This window comes from Ovis aries, chromosome 12 (genome assembly GCF_016772045.2).
Source record: "Ovis aries strain OAR_USU_Benz2616 breed Rambouillet chromosome 12, ARS-UI_Ramb_v3.0, whole genome shotgun sequence".
Lineage (NCBI taxonomy): Eukaryota > Metazoa > Chordata > Mammalia > Artiodactyla > Bovidae > Ovis > Ovis aries.
In genome coordinates this window covers 1,405,994-1,424,290 of record NC_056065.1, presented here as the reverse complement: position 1 = coordinate 1,424,290, position 18,297 = coordinate 1,405,994, and the positions used below count along the sequence as shown (strand labels likewise).

At 37.9% G+C, this 18,297-nt stretch overlaps 3 protein-coding genes across 19 annotated transcripts in view; all 3 read right to left on the bottom strand.

Moving 5' to 3' along the window:
- Nucleotides 1-16,428, bottom strand: part of ZC3H11A (zinc finger CCCH-type containing 11A) — a 46,150-nt gene extending 29,722 nt beyond the window's left edge. Inside the window, exons 1-6 of one of the 17 annotated variants that reach the window (XM_042256902.2) lie at nucleotides 16,285-16,428; nucleotides 15,580-15,785; nucleotides 10,335-10,388; nucleotides 8,950-9,406; nucleotides 1,984-2,183; nucleotides 752-871 (exon numbers count right to left, since the gene is read on the bottom strand). In XM_042256902.2, the coding sequence (XP_042112836.1) occupies nucleotides 752-871; nucleotides 1,984-2,037 (174 nt within the window). In that variant the 5' untranslated portion in view covers nucleotides 2,038-2,183; nucleotides 8,950-9,406; nucleotides 10,335-10,388; nucleotides 15,580-15,785; nucleotides 16,285-16,428. Of the gene's footprint in view, nucleotides 1-751; nucleotides 872-1,983; nucleotides 2,184-8,949; nucleotides 9,407-10,334; nucleotides 15,786-16,284 lie in introns of all 17 variants that reach the window. The other 16 variants (XM_042256899.2, XM_042256903.2, XM_012186920.5 and 13 more) reach the window with 16 other exon arrangements.
- LOC132657452 (uncharacterized) lies at nucleotides 9,426-16,428 on the bottom strand. Its single transcript, XM_060395992.1, has 3 exons — nucleotides 16,285-16,428; nucleotides 15,580-15,785; nucleotides 9,426-10,388 (listed from the first exon to the last, which is right to left on the bottom strand). Exon 3 carries the CDS (start codon nucleotides 9,885-9,887, stop codon nucleotides 9,789-9,791), a length of 99 nt encoding a protein of 32 aa, XP_060251975.1. The 5' UTR covers nucleotides 9,888-10,388; nucleotides 15,580-15,785; nucleotides 16,285-16,428; the 3' UTR covers nucleotides 9,426-9,788.
- On the bottom strand, nucleotides 10,327-14,390 carry ZBED6 (zinc finger BED-type containing 6). Its single transcript, XM_060396691.1, has 2 exons — nucleotides 11,612-14,390; nucleotides 10,327-10,388 (listed from the first exon to the last, which is right to left on the bottom strand). The coding sequence occupies exons 1-2, from the start codon at nucleotides 14,388-14,390 to the stop codon at nucleotides 10,327-10,329; spliced, it is 2,841 nt and encodes a 946-aa protein (XP_060252674.1).
- Nucleotides 16,429-18,297: the final 1,869 nt, after the last annotated feature.

Below are 18,297 nucleotides of genomic sequence, written 5' to 3'. Positions count from 1 at the left end.
AGTATAGTGAAGCAATCTGGTGGCTACCACCTTCATGAAGTGATGCAAGTTAACATCAGTAATGGATGATTAAAACTGTACACCACTCAACGGTAAGCAGTGAGAAGAATATCACCTCTGTGCTACTCCTGCCAAAAATATAAGATCTGAATTTAGCAACGAGGAAGTATTAGATGAACAAAATAACTGTACTATAGTGACCAAAATATCAAGGTCAATGAAAGGCAAGAAATGACTGATCAACTGTTCTAGACAGAAGGCCAAATCACTATGACAACTCAATGCAGCACATGATTCTGGACTCACTCCTACTGCAATAAAGAACATCACCAGTTCAAGGGCAAAACCTGAATGGGATCTGAGGAGTCAATGAGAGTAATATATAAATGTTAATATTCTAATTTTGATGGTTTATCACAGTTATGGTTTAGTGGAAAGTTTCATACTATACTTGCAACTTTTCTCTAAGTTCAGACTGTTTTAAAATAAACACAGAAATATGAATACTCCCTATATATGATTTTTACATTTTACCAAAGACAGATTACCAAATGGCCTTTATGAAATATGATACTAATTCATACCATAAAGCATCTCGATATTAAGTGAGCATTCCACTAATGACAGAAATTTCACTAGGTCATTAAAAAAGAATTTAACTCATGTTACATAAAATGTTTTTTACTGCCATATTTTTTATTGTCCCATCAGGACACAAGACTACTTACTAAAACACCAACTGAAGACTTACATCAATCTCCATGTGCCGAAACCTGCACACCTGTCGAAAACAGCGCCCTTCTTGCCATAATGTGCAAACAGTTTCATTTCCCAGTGCAGCTTCACAGTGACGGAATGGACAGCTGTCACCCTGTGAACAGAAAGAATACAGAAACAACTGTGGGATCAAACCAGCCCCCAGGCAAAACGCTCACTGTAAGTTTCTCGGTACCTAGACAAGCACAGAAGAGGACGGAGAGACAGGTAGACAACAACTGAAGTGGGATGGTAAGAACAATCTGAGGTCAAGAAATGTTTAATTTCCTAAAAGTGATTTCTTGACAGTATCGTTTATCTGATCTGACAACATGAATGACACAAGCTGAGAGAGCGGGTTCAAAAATACAAGTGGGAATATTAGGTACCCTTAAAAAATATGTTTTACAGTTAATCTTCAAAACCATTTCATATATCCTGACTTGTATAACTAGCTTTAAGTGGAAAGTTAGAAAGTAATTGATTCAAATTTAAGTATAATTCCGTATTTCACTATAAATTTCATACAATGCTACTATTTGAAATAAAATGCTACTGTTGTGCAACTTGTTGCATAAACTCAAAGCTTTGCGCAAAACTAACAATATAGCACCAAAATGATTTAAGAAAAGTACTTGGGGGAAAAAAAACACATGTGAAGAATTAGCCATCAAGGAATGACAGGAAATCATGGATAAACCTAAACGGAGCTGCAGAAGAAACAAGCTGAAAAACAGGAAGCTCCAACAAAGACAAAAGCGCTGACAGACCTGCAAAAGCGTGCCTAGAAAAGTGGCGTCAGGGTTCAGCAGGGAGCCTGAAGACAAGTCAGGTTCAGTCCATGACAATTCTATGAGTACAACCCAATCCACCCATTCATTTACTACAAAGTAAATTTACTACACAAAGACGAAAGTTAGCAAGCCACAGTCAAGTGTTCCTGATTCCTTAAAAGCACCCTGAACAGATTAATTATAGCTATAGGAACACTGAGTGATGACTAAATGCTATCTTTTTACTTCTGGAGAGTATGGAGAACATAAAATGAACAGGAAAAAAACGATGAGTAACGAATTCGCTTAGGAATGCTATCCTTTACTAAAAATTGACAGCAGATAATAAACAGTTGAGCAAAACATAAAAGACAACTTGGTATGCTGGGAAAAGTTTAGTCAATTTTATTAGGGAAATCATAGAAAGAACTGACTTAGAGATGCTAATTCTTACTTTAGTACAAGTAGAATAGAAAAAAAAATAGCAGTCTTCTCCTTGATTAGGCATGCTGAGTAGATCCTTGGATGAGAAGTGGCTTTTTGAAAACAAGCCACTGCTTCCTCTAGGCGAGGACCAGCTCCAAGTCCTCTTGATATGGGTTTAATCTTCCAAAAGACAAGTCAATCACAGAAATCGTCTTTTAAATGTTAATCCTAAAATGAGAAGACAACAAATGACTTCAGGTAAATTCTTTCAACAATCTTCTCCAAGTCACCCTGACCAATGAGCAGAGCCTTATGAAAATTCTGATTCATATTTTAATCTGTGAATATTGTACATTCTCATCTACAATGCAAAATTTTTGTTAAACAGCCATGCTTCTTTCTTTGCATTCTCTATGGTGCTTCAGCATAAATTATGTAAGCAGTATATACTCAACAAATGATCTGCAGTTTAGATTATTAACTTGGACTATTTTACACAAGATAATTTGCTCAATTTGTATTTCTGACAAACTAGACTTTTTTCATCTAACAAATGTTTCAATATGTTAACAAGCATTTTTGTTATTTCAAAAGCATATAATTCTAAGTATGTGGAAAAAACTATCTCGCTGGAATAGCTGGTGAACCACTACCCTTGAAAAATCTGTAGAGCAAGCTAATACGATGAAGACGACCCAAGAGCTGCACACCAGTTACACACAAGGAGCAAAAGAAGTTCTCAGGGCTTATCCCTAAACTAGTGCTTATGCAGAATGACCAACATTCCCTCTCCCCCTTAGTCCTTGCCATACCATAGTTCTCGCACTCAAGGGTTCAAGAAAGCAAGCTACAGAAGTAAAAATACATGACAAGAGCACATGTCAGAATCTGAGGGGTTTCTACAAACCCCTGCATCAGAGGATAAAGTTTCAGACACATGGATCTAGGGATTTCCCTGGTGGTCCAGTGGTTAAGACTCGCAATTCCACCACCCGGAGTGTGGAGTTGCTCCCTGGTTGGGGAAGTTCCACATACCAAGAGGTTTTGGCCAAAACAAAACAAAAAGATCTTAAAAGAGAAATATTGATCTACAACTTGAAATTAAAATGAATCAAATTTATTCACATTTTCTGCTAACAATTCCTAATCCAAGAATAGCAGGCCATGGTAAAACCAGCCTTTAACGTAGCAACCTAGGTTAGAAGAGTTATGTTACTAAACACACACGAAACCTTCAAAATTTAAATATCGTATGACTTTCAATTGTATTTCCAGAATTTATCCTGAGATTAATATTCAACAGTGGAAACAGTGACAGACTATTTTTGGGGGCTCCAAAATCACTGCAGATAGTGACTGCAGCCATGAAATTGAAAGACGCTTACTCCTTGGAAGAAAAGTTATGATCAACCTAGACAGCATATTAAAAAGCAGAGATATTACTTTGCCAACAAAGGTCCGTCTAGTCATGGCTATGGTTTTTCCAGTAGTCATGTGTGGATGTGAGAGTTGGACTATAAAGAAAGCCAAGCACAGAAGAATTGATGCTTTTGAACTGTGGTATTGGAAAAGACTCTTTGAGAGTCCCTTGGGGAGATCCAACCAGTCAATGCTAAAGGAAATCAGTCCTGAAAATTCACTGGATACTTTGGCACCTGATGCGAAGAACAGACTCATTTGAAAAGACTCTGATGCTGGGAAAGATTGAAGGCGGGAGAAGGGGACAACAGAGGATGAGATGGTTGGATGGCATCACTGACTCAATGAACATGAGTTTGAGTAAACTGCGGGAGCCGGTGATGGACAGGGAGACCTGGCATGCTGCAGTCCATGGGCTCACAGAGTCAGACACGACTGAGTGACTGAACTGAACTAATATGCAACAAATATGAAAAAGAATAGTGCATAAGGAAGTTCATCACCATCTTCTAACAATGAAAAAACACCTAGAAATCTACATGTTAAAAAACTGATGCTTCTATAAGCCAAGGAATGACAAGGATTGCCAGCAAACACCAGAAGCTAAAAGCTAGGAAGGATCATTTCCCTACAGGTTTCAAAGAGAGCATGACCCCGTCAACACCTTTTCAGACTTCTAACCTCCGAAACTGTGAATAATAAACTTCCGCTGCTTTAAGACATCCAAGTATGTGGTACTTTGTTATGGAAGCCCTAGGAAACTAATATACATTACAAATGGAGTCAACCGATCTTTGCCAAAGAAGCAAGGCAATTTCAAAGGAGAAAGGACAGTCTTTTCAATATACAATGCTGGAAGAAGTGGATACTGCATGCAAAAAAATATATCTAGACAGAGACGTTATACCTTTCACAAAAATTAAAATGGATCACAAATGTGAAATTTAAAAACTCCTAGAGAATAAAACAAGAGAAAATCCAGGTGATTCTAGGTGTGGTGATAGCTTTTTAGACATAACACCAAATGTACAGTCCATTAAAGAAACCATTGATAAGCTGGAGTTAATTAAAATTAAAAACTTCCACTTCTCAAAAGCACTATTAAGAGAATGAGAAGCCAAGTTACAGACTGGGAGAAAATTTTTGCAAAACACGTAACTGATAAAAGGACTGGTATTCAAAATATACAAAGAACCCTTACAATGCAACAGTAAGAAAAACAAACCAGGGACTTCCCCAGTGGTCCAGTGGTTGACTCCATGCTTCCAATGCAGGGAGCACGGGTTTGACCCCTGGTGGGAAACTAAGATCCCATCACTCATGCCATGGGGCACAGCCAAAAAAATAAGTTAAAAATGAATTTAAAAATGGGCAAAAGATCTAAACAGACACCTTACCAAAGAAAATACACAGATGGCAAACAAGCATGTGAAAAGACACTCAGTATCGCTGGGAGTTGCAAATCCCTTTTAGAATAGCTGACAAAAATCCCAAAACTGACACCACCAAGTGCTGGTGAGGATGTGGTAGCAGGAAGAAAGCTAGAAAAATATAGAGCAAAGGTTAGCAGTAGTGATCATCACGGTGGTAGGACTACAGGTGGCTATTTATTATTTTATGCTGAGAATAACACTACATTTTCTAATATGATGAAACACAGATGTGACAGAAAATTCAAGTCTACCCTAACTGACCTGACCATTGCTGATATACTACAGAACAGAACAAGGATTGGGTCTTTAATACTACTTCACCAGTCCACTACCAACATTCCTCTGACCACAAAGAGAATGCATTCCACCATCTGGGGTACACCAAAAGGTAGCTTTAAAGTCAGAGGGAGGAAGAGAATTTCCTGGTGGTCCAGTGGTTAGGCTTTGGTACTTTCATGGCCTGACTTCAGTCCCTGCTTGGGGACTGAGATTCTGTAAACAGAACAGCCAAAGAAAAGAAAGAAAATTTAGAGGCGGGAAAAATCAGGAGTTTAACACATACATACTACTACATATAAAACAAACAATCAACAAAGACCTGCCGCACAGCACAGTCTACTATACTACTCTGCAACGACCTGCATGGGAAAAGGGCCTGGAAAAGAATGGGTATCTGTGTATGCGCAACTGAGCCACTCTGCGGCACACCGGAAACTAACAGGGCACTGTGCATCAGCTCTGCCACAGCATCAAATGCAGACTGAGAAACGGCCTCCAGTGGGGTAAGGCCTCCAGGAATGCTCAGTCAACTACAATGACACACACAGTAAGAAAAGGATTAGTCACAAAAGAATGGAAACGTTTACAATAGAAAGGTCTTTTGGTGTCCCTTTCATCCCTGAAATCAACATCCCAAAGAACATAAATGAAACTGTTGTTGGTTTCAGTAAGACTGCTACATATTAATCAAACAAAATGAGCTGTATGAAATAGCAGAAGAGCATGAGTTGTACTCCCCCGCCACCCACCGTTTTTTTCAAAATCAATTCTGTAAAACACCCTGAGGTAGGCAAGGCAAGGCATGGAGAGACTGAATCCTGAATAGATACGCACCACATTACTAATATTTAAATAGAACAGTTCTTTCATATATCCCTTTTACATACTGAACTTCTAAAACTTTCACTAGGGGGTGGGAAGAAGGATATAACTGCTATGCAAGAAAATAGCCCCCAAAAATGTAGAGGTAAAAAATTGACTGTAATTATTACTACATAAGACAAAAGTCCAAAACCATGGTGCACATTCCCTTTTTTTAAAAAAAGAAATAGTACCCAAGATAAATAAAAATCTGAATAAACACTGATGAAAAAGACAAAACTGAATTATAGAATATTACTATCAGAACATTCCCCAGATTGTAAAAAGATGTCAATGTGAGAGGAAAGATATATAAAATAGGAATAATTCCAGAAGATTCCATTTCTACACAGTGAAAATTAGACAAGGATGGAATGGAACTGGTAGAAATGATAATAAAATAACAATACAAAGAAATTTCCCTAAACTGGATGAACTTAAGTCTTTTAACTAAAGGAGTCATCAAATGCCAGGCAGAAATTTTCTTTAAAGACATCGCTACTTCACCATATACCATATATATAATGGTGAAATTTTTGAATTCCAATGGTAAAGCAGAATTATACAGACTTCTAGGGAAAAGCAGACTGAAAACAAAGGAAAGAAAATCAGACTTGACATTTGACACATTATTTGAATATCTAAAATTTCAAAAGACAAAATATCCAGAATTTAAAGGTGATATTATGACCCCAGATTGAACTTTTCAAATTACATTTCAAGAAAAGCTCAGGACTGGGAAGAAGGTTTTAGAAAGTCTCATAAAGTATATATCATATATGTACTCCACGTATTCTTTTAAAGATTACTAAAGGAAGCAGTCTAACTTCAGAAAAAAAAAATTAGAAAAAATAAATAGTAGTAGAAAAAGAACAAAACAATGAAAAGGCATTATCTCATTATTTCTTTTTAAGTTTTAAAGCAACTACTTGGGGGTGTCTGATTTATGACACAGCTGATAAATCCTAAATAAAGTGAACCATACAGTATATCAAAAGAGTAACAAACCATGATCCAAGGAGGTTTACTCAGAACCAAGAGTGGTTTAACACTGGGAAATTCATTACTAGAATAAACAGGGGCTAAAAGGGAAACTCTGCGGTGTCTTAAGATTTCAAGAACAGAAAAATGGTGAAAAAATATTTAAAACTGTAGTTTTTTTTGAAGTTAAAATGGCTTTTAAAAAATAGCTACAAACATCTATTCCCAATAAAAACTCTTTGTAAATTACAAGGAAGCTTCTTAGCATAAATGTACTAATTGATCAGAAACTATATGTGACATGGTAAAACATTACAAGTAAATCACTCAAGGGAAAAAAAAAAGCGCCTGTCTCTACTACCATCCAACACTGTTTCAGAGTTCAGTGCATGCAATAAGGGAAAAAAGTATAAAGATTAGAAAGGATGAAGCAAAAAATTTAGTATCTGTAGATTATATGCTTGCAAACTATACAATCTAACAATCAATTAAGTAAATTGTAAAAATTAACATGTTTTTTAAAATCAGTAAATTTCTTATGTTCCAACAACAATCATTCAAATGATAACAAGAGTACTAGTCACAATAAAACTAAAACATATAGGAAGAAAACAAAAGAAATATAAAAGACCCCATCAAATTAGAAACAAAACCAAAACTATTAAACTACTAAGGCACAAGAAGACCTGGATAATGGAGAGAGAACGGAGTAGAGACTTAAAGAACAGAAACTTTTCCCCTAAATACCTTCAGTAGACTGAATGCAATTCAATTCAAAATCTCAATGATACTTCATTATTGGAACCTGACAGACTGCAAAATTATCTAAGAAAATCTGAAGAAGAATGAGAGGGCCCTGGGCTTCCTGTAATTACCACAGGTGTGAAATATAACATTTAAATATAATGTTGGCAAATGAATGAGTACAAGATAAACAGAATTCAGGCAGTTTCTGGAAAAAGTGGCATTTGAAATTAACCAAAATAAATTTAGCCATCCATTTGAAAAAGTTAAATTCTATATCATACAAAAAAGGTTCCAGGAGAACAAAAGCAAGGATGACAAAGATGCTGTAACTCACTAAAAGCACTATATAAGAAAGAGTCTAAATTCATAGCTATGCGGAGCTAAGAAAGCATTCTTGACAATGCTTAAGGGGAGGAAGATCGGCAATGTCACGTGACTACAATCCTTAGATTACATTTTAATATAAAATATGTAAACACAAGTCCTGGGAAGAAATGCATGGTTTTTTTTTAAATAAGCTCAGGATAAAAAAAATCTGTCCTAAACATGATACCAAAGTTACAAACCAAGACAAAACTCATAGAAATGACTACATAAAATGAAAACCATTCATATGGCAAAAGATCAGCAACATGGCCAAGGATTAATACCTTCGCTAAAAGGGATGTGTTAAGAACTTTTAAAAATCAAAAAGACTTCACTAATTCAGTAAATTGGTATAACCTCCTTAGAGAATTGTAACAATTCTACAAATTCACATTTAAGAACTGGTTCAAAGAAATAGTTCACACATATGTGTGTGTGTATATATACATATATATATAGCTGTTTTTAGATAAGGGGCTATTTTTGTTTTCAATGGTAAAAACCCAGAAGTCCATCGATGAAGGACAGACTAAGTTACTGCATATCCATTTCTATAAAGCAACAAACACAGCCACTAAGAAGAGGTGAGGCAAAGCTACGAGCATGGACATGGAACGATGCCACGATCAACTGTCAACGGTGGTCTTCTCTGAGGAGGCAGAATTACATGAAGAATCCACCTTGTCTACACTGCTTTTACTTTTATTATAAGTACATATTATCAAGAAAAAAAGGAGCAGTGATATTCCTATCAAAAAAGCCCCAAAACTTGTAAACAATTACAAGAAAAAAATAATGTGTTGACAATTATCCTTTTGATTTCTTACTGGTTCAGGAAAATTATGCCCTAAATTACAAAAATGTTTACCCCTTTAATGATTAAAAAAAAAAAAAATTTCCACACTTACATTAGCTGGTTGATCTCAACAGGAATGTCTGTGTCTTCACTGAGTTCCAATTTATTACGCCTGTAGGTCGAACCAACACTCAATCCATGAATTAATAATAATATTAGAGGCAGAAAGAATTTTCCTCCTCACATTGCCAAGGAAACCTCTCAGCCACAATTCAAACACAGGATGTGTTTTTAAAATATCTCTCAACTACTGAGAGTTTAAGTCCATTCAAATAACCTTTGTCAAACTGGAGACAGCTAGGGTTAGTTATCTCCTCAAAAACAAAAAAACAACAAAAAAAGAGTTCATATAAAGATGAACTTGAGATTCAAAGGATTATTAAAAAGAAAAAAGATCAATCTTCCATAGCCGAACAAGTAATTTAAAAAGAAAAAAGAAAGAAAAAATTTAAAAAAAAAAACACCAAAATTCAATAAGATCCAATTTCTGGTCTTCAAGATTTCTTCACCTATTAAGAAAAAAACAGAAACCTTCCCCCATCTTTATTATCTGTATAATAAAAACATACTTGTATGTAAAAATATAGTGTTTTATGTATAATATACATATACATACTAACTGGCTTATAAACACACACACACACGTACACAAATGTGTAGAAATAAAACATCTGGGTAAGTTTTCCCTTTTAAAATACACTACAAAAGCCTTCAAATTTGGGTCATTATAAAAATAGTGAATTTCCTCTTATACCAAAGTATCATGAAGTATTTTAATGTTACACTAAATTTTGCCCGGCCCACAAGATAAAAATGAAGGGAAATCCTTACACATGTATCAATGTGTATAATATGGATGTATGTATACTGTCACATCATCTTTTATCATCTTCAGGGAGTGTTTAACCAAAAAAGATAGAAATGCATAGTTACAGAGTGACTACAGAGTGGTGCAGCAGGCTGTAGGAGGCAGAGCAGCATCACAGCCATCCTGAACTGGCACTGTCAAGATACACAAAGTTTCTATCTAAGGGAAGACTTTTTTCTTCTTTTATAACACCAGTGTCACTGGCATGACATTCAACGGCGGCCCTGCAAAGGCTTATGCAATCTAGTTCCAAATTCTTTACTAGTGATGGCTACAACTAAAGACTTTGTAATTATCCATTTACTCCATTTAGTAAAAGGGTAAACTTTTGGAGTTGAAATTTCATTTCACAATGGTACATTTACCATTTAAGAATTTCAAAAAAACAAAAATGAAGAGCGATTTTGATACATAGAAATGAGTTCTAAATTTTGAAACCAGCCCAGTAACAAAGCAATTTGATTCTCATGTAATAAATACTACATAATTTCTAGGCTAAATCTTGCCAAATACTATCCAAGACAAAACTAAAATCAAAACTTTAAAAAAAGTGGACACCTTTTACTCACACTTAATACTAGTCAATTTTCCAGGAAATTTTTGGGCAGGGAATATCCCCAAATCTAAAATGAAAAAAAGGAAAAATTGGGATCTTACATTAGTTATTCAGTCTGAAACTTTTACTAAAAGTCATCATTTCTGGCCTCCCACTCGATCACAAAAACAATACTCTCAGAGTGGAAAGGGACAAGATCAACTGAGATCAATTCTTTTACCAGTGAGGCAATGATTACTAACACATGAAAATACTGACTGCTTATTTTGAAATAAGAGTTAAGGCCAAAATAATCTCACAGTTAAGAATATAGTATTATGGGTCATTCGATGTAATTTTTAAGAAGACATTTATGATCACTTAAATTCAGAGAAACATTCTTTGGGAAATGGATATTGGTTTTGTCACAGTATGCTCACGGGGCTTTCGTTTTTATTCCCATTTAATCTTCTCCAATTCTGTAAATTTTTTGTCATTTACCCATAAATTATATAAAAGTACCTATATAATCTTTTATTGTTTTTACAATAAAAGTTAAATAGGGCAATTCAAAGACTAAAAATATCTAATTGTTTTCTAATGTTTCCGTTTCATACAGAACCAATCTTAAATATAAAGGGCAACTCTATCATACTTAAATTATAAAATTGACCAGTATGAGGAGGCAATTAGAAACTCCGAAGTATAAAACAATTTTGTGAACTTTTGTTTTTGCCAAGCTGTAAGTATGAATCAGGGTTTTTAAAGAAATAGAAAAATAGTGGTGGTGGGGGGAGGGGAGATATATCAGTTTAGTACGAAAGTAAAGTCGCTCAGCTCCATATGACTTTGTGAACCCATGGACTATACAGTCCTGCCTTTTCTCTATTTCATTGGTTTCAGAGCAATCAACCTTCCCAAGTTGAGAGAAATTTTAACTTAAAACCAATTACTAGTTCAATCTACCAGCCAGAAATAGCCTAAGGCCTTTCAATGCTGCACTATATTTTTCTAATTAAAATATCTCTTTTCCCCTCTCAATTGGAACAAACAAAATTTCAGGTGATAGCTATACTGAATTACTACTATGAAATCTTTAAAGTTAATCTTTACTTTGTCGATACTGTATTACCTCTGAGGAATTTTCAGCCCTTTCTGTGTTATCAGGTTTCCCCAGATAGTGCATAAAGAATAATTAGTATAACTACATATAACAATTATAGCAATTAGGATACACTAACATAGCAATAAGTTGCCCATTTTAAATGGAGAAAGGAAAAAGAAATTAAGATAATATTTCTTTTTCATTGCTTTGAATAACTTCATTCTCAGGATCCCAGCTTAGAACCAATGCAGAATAATCATAGTTAACATTTTTCAAGTTCATTTTCAGAAACATCAGCTGTTCTATATTATCAAAGTCCAGGCTCATGATCTGCTTTGGGTGAAAGTGGCTATTTGCAGTAAAGACACATTCAGATTGCCAACTACACATGGGGCAGCTCAGATACTGAATAGCAACTTGGGTCAAAGCTGGCCATACGTTCACCTTCTTCTGCCAATAAAACAAAGGGTCATCATCCCCTGAGATCTCTGAATACTTCTCTTTGAAGTATTCATCCACCACTGCCATAGCAGAAGGAAACATGAAGCTTTTGCCTCCAATGGCAACAATATCTGCAGCTGAGCTATCAACAGATCCTGAAATGGAGGTGCCTTCTCTTATAGATGAGGTAAATGAATCAGCTTCTACTATAGCTGAGGGGCCAGAAGCTTCTGAAGTTGCAATATGGCAGACCTCTGGTGAAGATTCCATATAGTTACAAACTTCTTCTGCAAGGATCTGCTTATAAGTTTCCAAATCAGCACCTTGAGGAAAAAAGTCTCCCAAACTGTTTTTAAAGCAAGGATCTAACAAAGTAGCCAAGATACAGGGCTTGGATTTGAGCATGGCACTTAGTAGGGTGTCAGTTTCAAGTTTCAGAGATAAACTGTCTACCAGATTGAGGGCCTGAGTAATACCTCTGACTTGAAAATCTTCTCTGAGTTTCTGCAGGGAAAGGAGTAAATGATGGATGAGTGGTAGCACCTGATTCAATCCTATGGTCTTCACACTCACTTTCTGGGTGGCCTCCTCAAATGGTTTAAGAATATCACAAACATATGTCATTAGAGTCCACTGAAGGGAGGTGAGCACAACTCCACTGGCTCTACCAAGACTATGGTGAACTGAGTAGCAATGCTCCAAGAGCCATTTTAACATATAAAAGGTAGAAATCCAATGGCCAGCTTCATCTTGTTTCAAATTTTTCCATGGAAGTTGGTGATCGTTTTGGAACTCTTGCAGTATCTGACGGGCCTTGACTGAATGACTAAAATGATGACAGGTTTTCCTGGCAGCCACTAACATGTTCTCAATGCTTTTGTGCTCACAGAAAAAGTCCTGAATGACTATATTTAAACAACGCAGGAAGCATGGCACGTGGGTAAAACCGCCGTCTTTGACTGCGTGTACTACACTAGACGAACTGTCAGAAACAATGAAGCTAGGGATGAGGAAATTAGGAGAAAGCCACAGACCAATCTGGTCATTTAATTCTTGTAAAATGTTGGTTATCAAACAGTTTTTGGCTAAACCTGTTACACAAAGAACTGCCCACCTTCTAAAGTTGGGGATCCTGCCATTATTGAAAGAAGGTGTAGTTTCCAAAGAGACCCAATGTACTGTCACAATGAAATAGTCAGTGGATGGGTCATGGGTCCATATGTCCACAGTCAGGTGAATCTTTTGGGTCTGAACATTCTCCAAAGTTAAGAAAATTTTTTCTCTGACAGAATCGTATAACCGAGGTACAGCCTTAGTGAAAAAGAAAGTTTCAGACGGTAACCTATAGTCAGGGGCCACAATCTGCAGGAACCTCTGAAAGGCTGGGGTTGAGAAATAGTTGTAAGGATGCATATCTTCCACAATCATTTGAATAACTGCCTGACTTATTTGACTTGAAGTTGAATTTCCACAGTATGCTGTGTCTTGCTCTTGTGCATGCATTTGAGTGTCTTGCTCTGCAGCAGGAGTAGGACTCTCAGATCTTCTATTTTCAACCTCTAATACAGGAGGTTCATCTGAATCAGAGTCACTAAGGTGCTCAGCTGCTACGTCTTGGCCGCCTGCAGACTTCTCTCCATGCAAAGTGTCACTCAAGAGATCATTTCTCTCAGTTTCAGCTTCATCTAATCCATTTCCAACTGCACCACTGTCTTTGTTGGCAACTGCCCAATGGATGGGATGAGTGGCCTGCAGGTGTCGTTGAAGTGTTGAAGTTCCTAGATGAGAACCTGGCCTACCCCGGCTCACACTTCGCTTACATATATTACACACAGCTCTTGAGATGTGCTGAGGATCAGTATAGAAAAAATTCCAAACTGCAGATGTCTTGGCTCTTGTTCCAGGAATTAAGGCATGCTTGACAATGTTACTTTTAATGAGAAATCTCCCTCTTTGTGCCCTCAGGGCATCAGATACTGATTTATCACGTTTCTTACCCATTCCATTATCTAATGGATCAGCAGGGATATATTCAAAGCTTCCACTGCTTCCAGCAGAAGAGGGAGATAAAGGTGCATCCAGAGGAAAATCTTCCTCCCCACTTGTAACTCCAAATTTGTTGGCCCTTGTCCAGTGAGGTGAATGCCTTGCCTGCAGATGTCGCTGAAGAGTAGATGTCCCGAGATGGCTACCTGGTTTACCCCTACTGACACTTTTTTCACAGAGGTTACAAATAGCCCTCCAGGTATACTGCGGGTCCACATGAAAGAAGTGCCACACAATGGAGGTCTTGGCTCTGGTACTAGGTAAATAGATCTGTTTTTCTATATTGCTTTCAAAGAGACTTTCTTCATCCTGCTCAGGGGCACTAGAAGCTAACAAAGTAGGGGCATCTGCAACTGGCCTCCCAGATACCAAATCCTTACTAAACTTTTTCGCAAGGATCAGCTTCTTTCGTCGCCTTTTCCCCTTAATTCGCAAACCCTTCTTTCTTTTCTTTTTAGTGGGCAGTTCTGCCTCTTTATCCATTCCTTCTGCTACCATCTTTCCCTCTACCACATCTTCTTCATCTGTGTTAGAAGTAATAGGAACACACCCCAGAATCCCAGCACCACCAAAAGTGCTACGTCTCCTACCAGGAGAAAGTGAGGAAACTGGTACACTTAAGGTACATACACTCATCCTTTTTACGTCTCCAAAATTCGCACCAGACTCTGTTAGTGAGTTTACTCCTCAAACGTATACACAGCTGTTCCTCTCTACTTGCATTACCTTTTCTCCAATTTCTATGGGGAGTCAAATTCCCTTTGGACCAATGACTTCCAAGCCAGGTTATTTTTGGAGGAAAAATGACAGCAATGGAGAACATTCCCAAACTTTTTCATGGAGGGCTTTAAGATCCCTTCCAACTTTCTGAGTTCTGAATTCAAATAGTCCAATTTATTCATGTTTACAGAAAAACAACTGAGGCCCACTTTCCCAGTGTAATAAAGTTGATAAGTAGCAGCTAGAAACCAGGTCTTTTAAATCCCAGGTCCATGTTCTTTCTATTTCATCAAGAACTAAACCTGCTTGAAATGTCTTCAGCTTTTAAAATGTTTGTTTTTTTTTAATGCTGCCTCATGATAGCAACATCAATTTCCCCTAATTCTCAATGAAGTCAATTATTTTCCGTAAATTTCATTTAAACAAAAACATAGTGCATCATTCAACATTCACCATTTAGGACTGCAATTTGGCAATACAACTCAAAACGTCATTTCTGGAAAGTTAAATCAGACTCCACATACTGGTCATTAACAGCAAAATGCTATTTGAGCCCTTTCAACTCTAAAACAGTAACAGTAACACAGTTCTTTTAAAAATATGGGCAGCAAAAAAAAAAAAAGCTTTGAGAGTAAAACTTTAAAATTTTACTCACAAGCGATTTTTCAATTTATTTTTCGTATCAAGAGTTAATCCATGCTTGGTTTTCGGACATGTTTAGACTGGAGAAGCTGTACAGCCTATAAATGAGTAACTCCTAAGTTGGACTCTATATAAGCAGCAAAAAATGAAATACTAGCTTTAAACCATTCTCATGCCTTCTTGGTTGATCCCTCCCCTTCCCCCAGTACCTACACACATTTATCCTAAAAAACATCGCTATCACTAGTTCAGCCTCCTTCTCAAGGTCCAGAACCAAGGGCTGGAAGATGTCAACAATATGAGCCTTCCCCATAGGAATCCGCACCGATTATGGGAGTTTAGGGGGTGTTCTTCATTACGGTTTCATCAATCCCACAAGGAGAACGGAAGTGTCCCTGTTGTTCTTGATTCCGATGCTGAGGGCTGGGGGTGGGAAGTGTAATTAAGGTACGGAAGGGGTGTAGGATACCGGAATAAGGTCGGTGGCTTTCTGTGTGTGGAGTTTGAGAAAATCTCCCAAGTAGTGGGGCCCTAGAGAGGAATGAGAGTAAGTAAAATCAGCTCCTAGCACTCAATCCCATTTACGCAGCAGGGGTCCGCTAAGCTAGGGAAACTCTTGCCCCCGAAGGAACCGATTTAGTGTCAATTCTCCTCTGGAGGAAGGCTAACAAGCCGGCTTCCAGGGGCTGCGCCGGGATCCCAGTTTCGCCAACACCGGATGTGGGGGAGGGGAAGAAGGTTGGGAAAGGAGCAGGCGCCGTGGGGGTGGGGGAAGTGAGGCGGGGGCGGGGTGGGGGCAGGGTGGACGGGAACTGGAAGCGGGAACCTGGGGCCCCCAGCCCGCCCCGGCGACGGCGGCCGCTGGAAGGTGGAGGAGAGGGTCGTTACCGCAAGACCTAAGGACCCGCTCTGACTTTCCGGGCTAGGCCGCGACCCAGGGGCGAGGGGAGGCCGCGGCCACTCCCCTCGCCCTCTCCCCCAGCTCCCCGGCCCCAAGCCACCCGGGAAGCAAAAAAACGGGTTTAGTTACCAGAGAACAGAAACTTTACCGAACCGTCGACACTATCCCCGACTCCCGCTTGCTGCCACGTCTTTCTTCTTTCTTAGCCGCTGCCGCCCGCCGTCTTCTCAGCAGCAACACCAGCAGAAATCCAAGACTGCCAGAGTCAAAGATGGCGCCCGGCTACAGGCTCAGCTCTAAGACCCTGCCAGTAAAAGTGCCAGCACGACGCAAGCCGCAAGGATTGTGGGAGATGTAGTTTCCTCTATGAGGCGATGCTTAAGATGGCTTCCCTGTTTGGGAGGGTCACGTGAGACGGGAGGCGCTAAGCCGCAGCATCCCTTATCTTTTAGAAGTTTTAGAAAGTTACAGGTTTCTTGAAACTGTCTTTTATTAAAAACAGATTTTTAAAATCAAATTAACATAATCGAGAAAGCCGCGAGAGTTTTATCTAACCCGACAGTAGGCACTCAGTTTATTCTCACCAATGGGTTTGCTTAATGAATAAATCCAAATCCTGTGTAAATCTGATTTAGAAATAAACAGCTTTTTTGCTTGCGATGTTGAAGAATTTGTGCGTTTATTTTTATTTGCAGAAGTGAAATGTGTTTGAAGGGAGTTTCTTTTATTTATTAAAACATTTTCATATTGGAAAAAACAGTTCATGCTCATTAGAAAGTTGAGGGTTAAGATGTGAAAAGGAAATAACATCAGTTGCTTACCCACTTAATTATTAATATTAGCCTGTATTTTCCCATTGGAATATCTTTACCTTTTTTATTCGATTATAAAGGTATAATTTCTGAGGGTTTTTTTTAAGGTAATAATAGGGAAATATAAAAGTACAGAGTTTAAATCTCCATTAACCTCATTCCTGAGAAATAATCTCTCAGAAATTATCCTGTATTCTAACCTGTAATTTATCCTGTATTCTAACTTTTTTGAATGCAAATACATTTGAATATATTACACTAATATAGTAGGAACCCAAGATCCCCCTAGGGTTATAGGCTCAAGAGAACTTGCTTAGGATAACATTTTACTGAACTTGGATAAAGGATACCCTTTGATGGTAAAGCAGTTGAGACTCCAGGCACCTTTTATTTCCTCTTGGTCTTGTTCCTTCAGCTACCAGCTTAATGAGAGAGTCCCAGCCAGTCCAGGACTGGGCATGAATCAGGTCAGAAGGGTGTTGAGTCTCTTCACACTTGGACGTTGATCTGCTTTCAAAGTGAGAAGCCACAACATTAGAATCCCAGCCCCAATCACTCCCTTACATGACAATCCTCTGATTGCCATGTCAACCAGCCCTACAAGCAGGTTCTTGGTAACCAGTTTCTGTTTGTGCCTTAACACCTAGGGTTTTTCAGTTTAATAGAAGGCTTTCTAAACAGCTGAAGGGTTTTCCAGACTAGGGCTTTCAAGATGCAACCTGGTCTGATTAGTGTGCTATATACAGTGTTAAAAAAGAAGCAGGAGCCCCCAAATGGGGTCACTTATGCTAAGCACCACCAAGACTTAATACCTAAGGTAGTTTTGGCCTCTCCCAGGAGTGAGACATTTTAAACCAGTCTGAAATGTCTTGGTCTGCACTAGTGAGGCAATCTGCCTACTAAGATTCCACCCACCTTTCAAAGAAAAGGTAAACTTCCCCAAATAATCCACTTTAAACTTCCTTGTCCTACCCTCTTTCTGCCTGTAAAAAGCTTCCATTTCCTCTTAGCAAAACTTCCATTTTGTACAACTCTGTCCTTCTATTTGTCTTCTGTCTGGTACATGAGTCGTTGAATAAAGTAAATTTCATCTTTAAATTTATTTAGTTCAAGTTTTGTTCTTTAACAATTGTTGTATTTCATCAAATCTAAGGTATCATTGATTATGCATTTTATTTTATAGACCTCTAAGAGAAAAAACTGCCAATTAAACTCTGATAGGCCATTGATCAGAGATGTTAAAATTTGGTAGTGTGTGTGTGTATCTTAGAATGAATGAAATATAGTAATTTTAGGATAAGAACAGGCTACAACTATGCATATTGTTTTG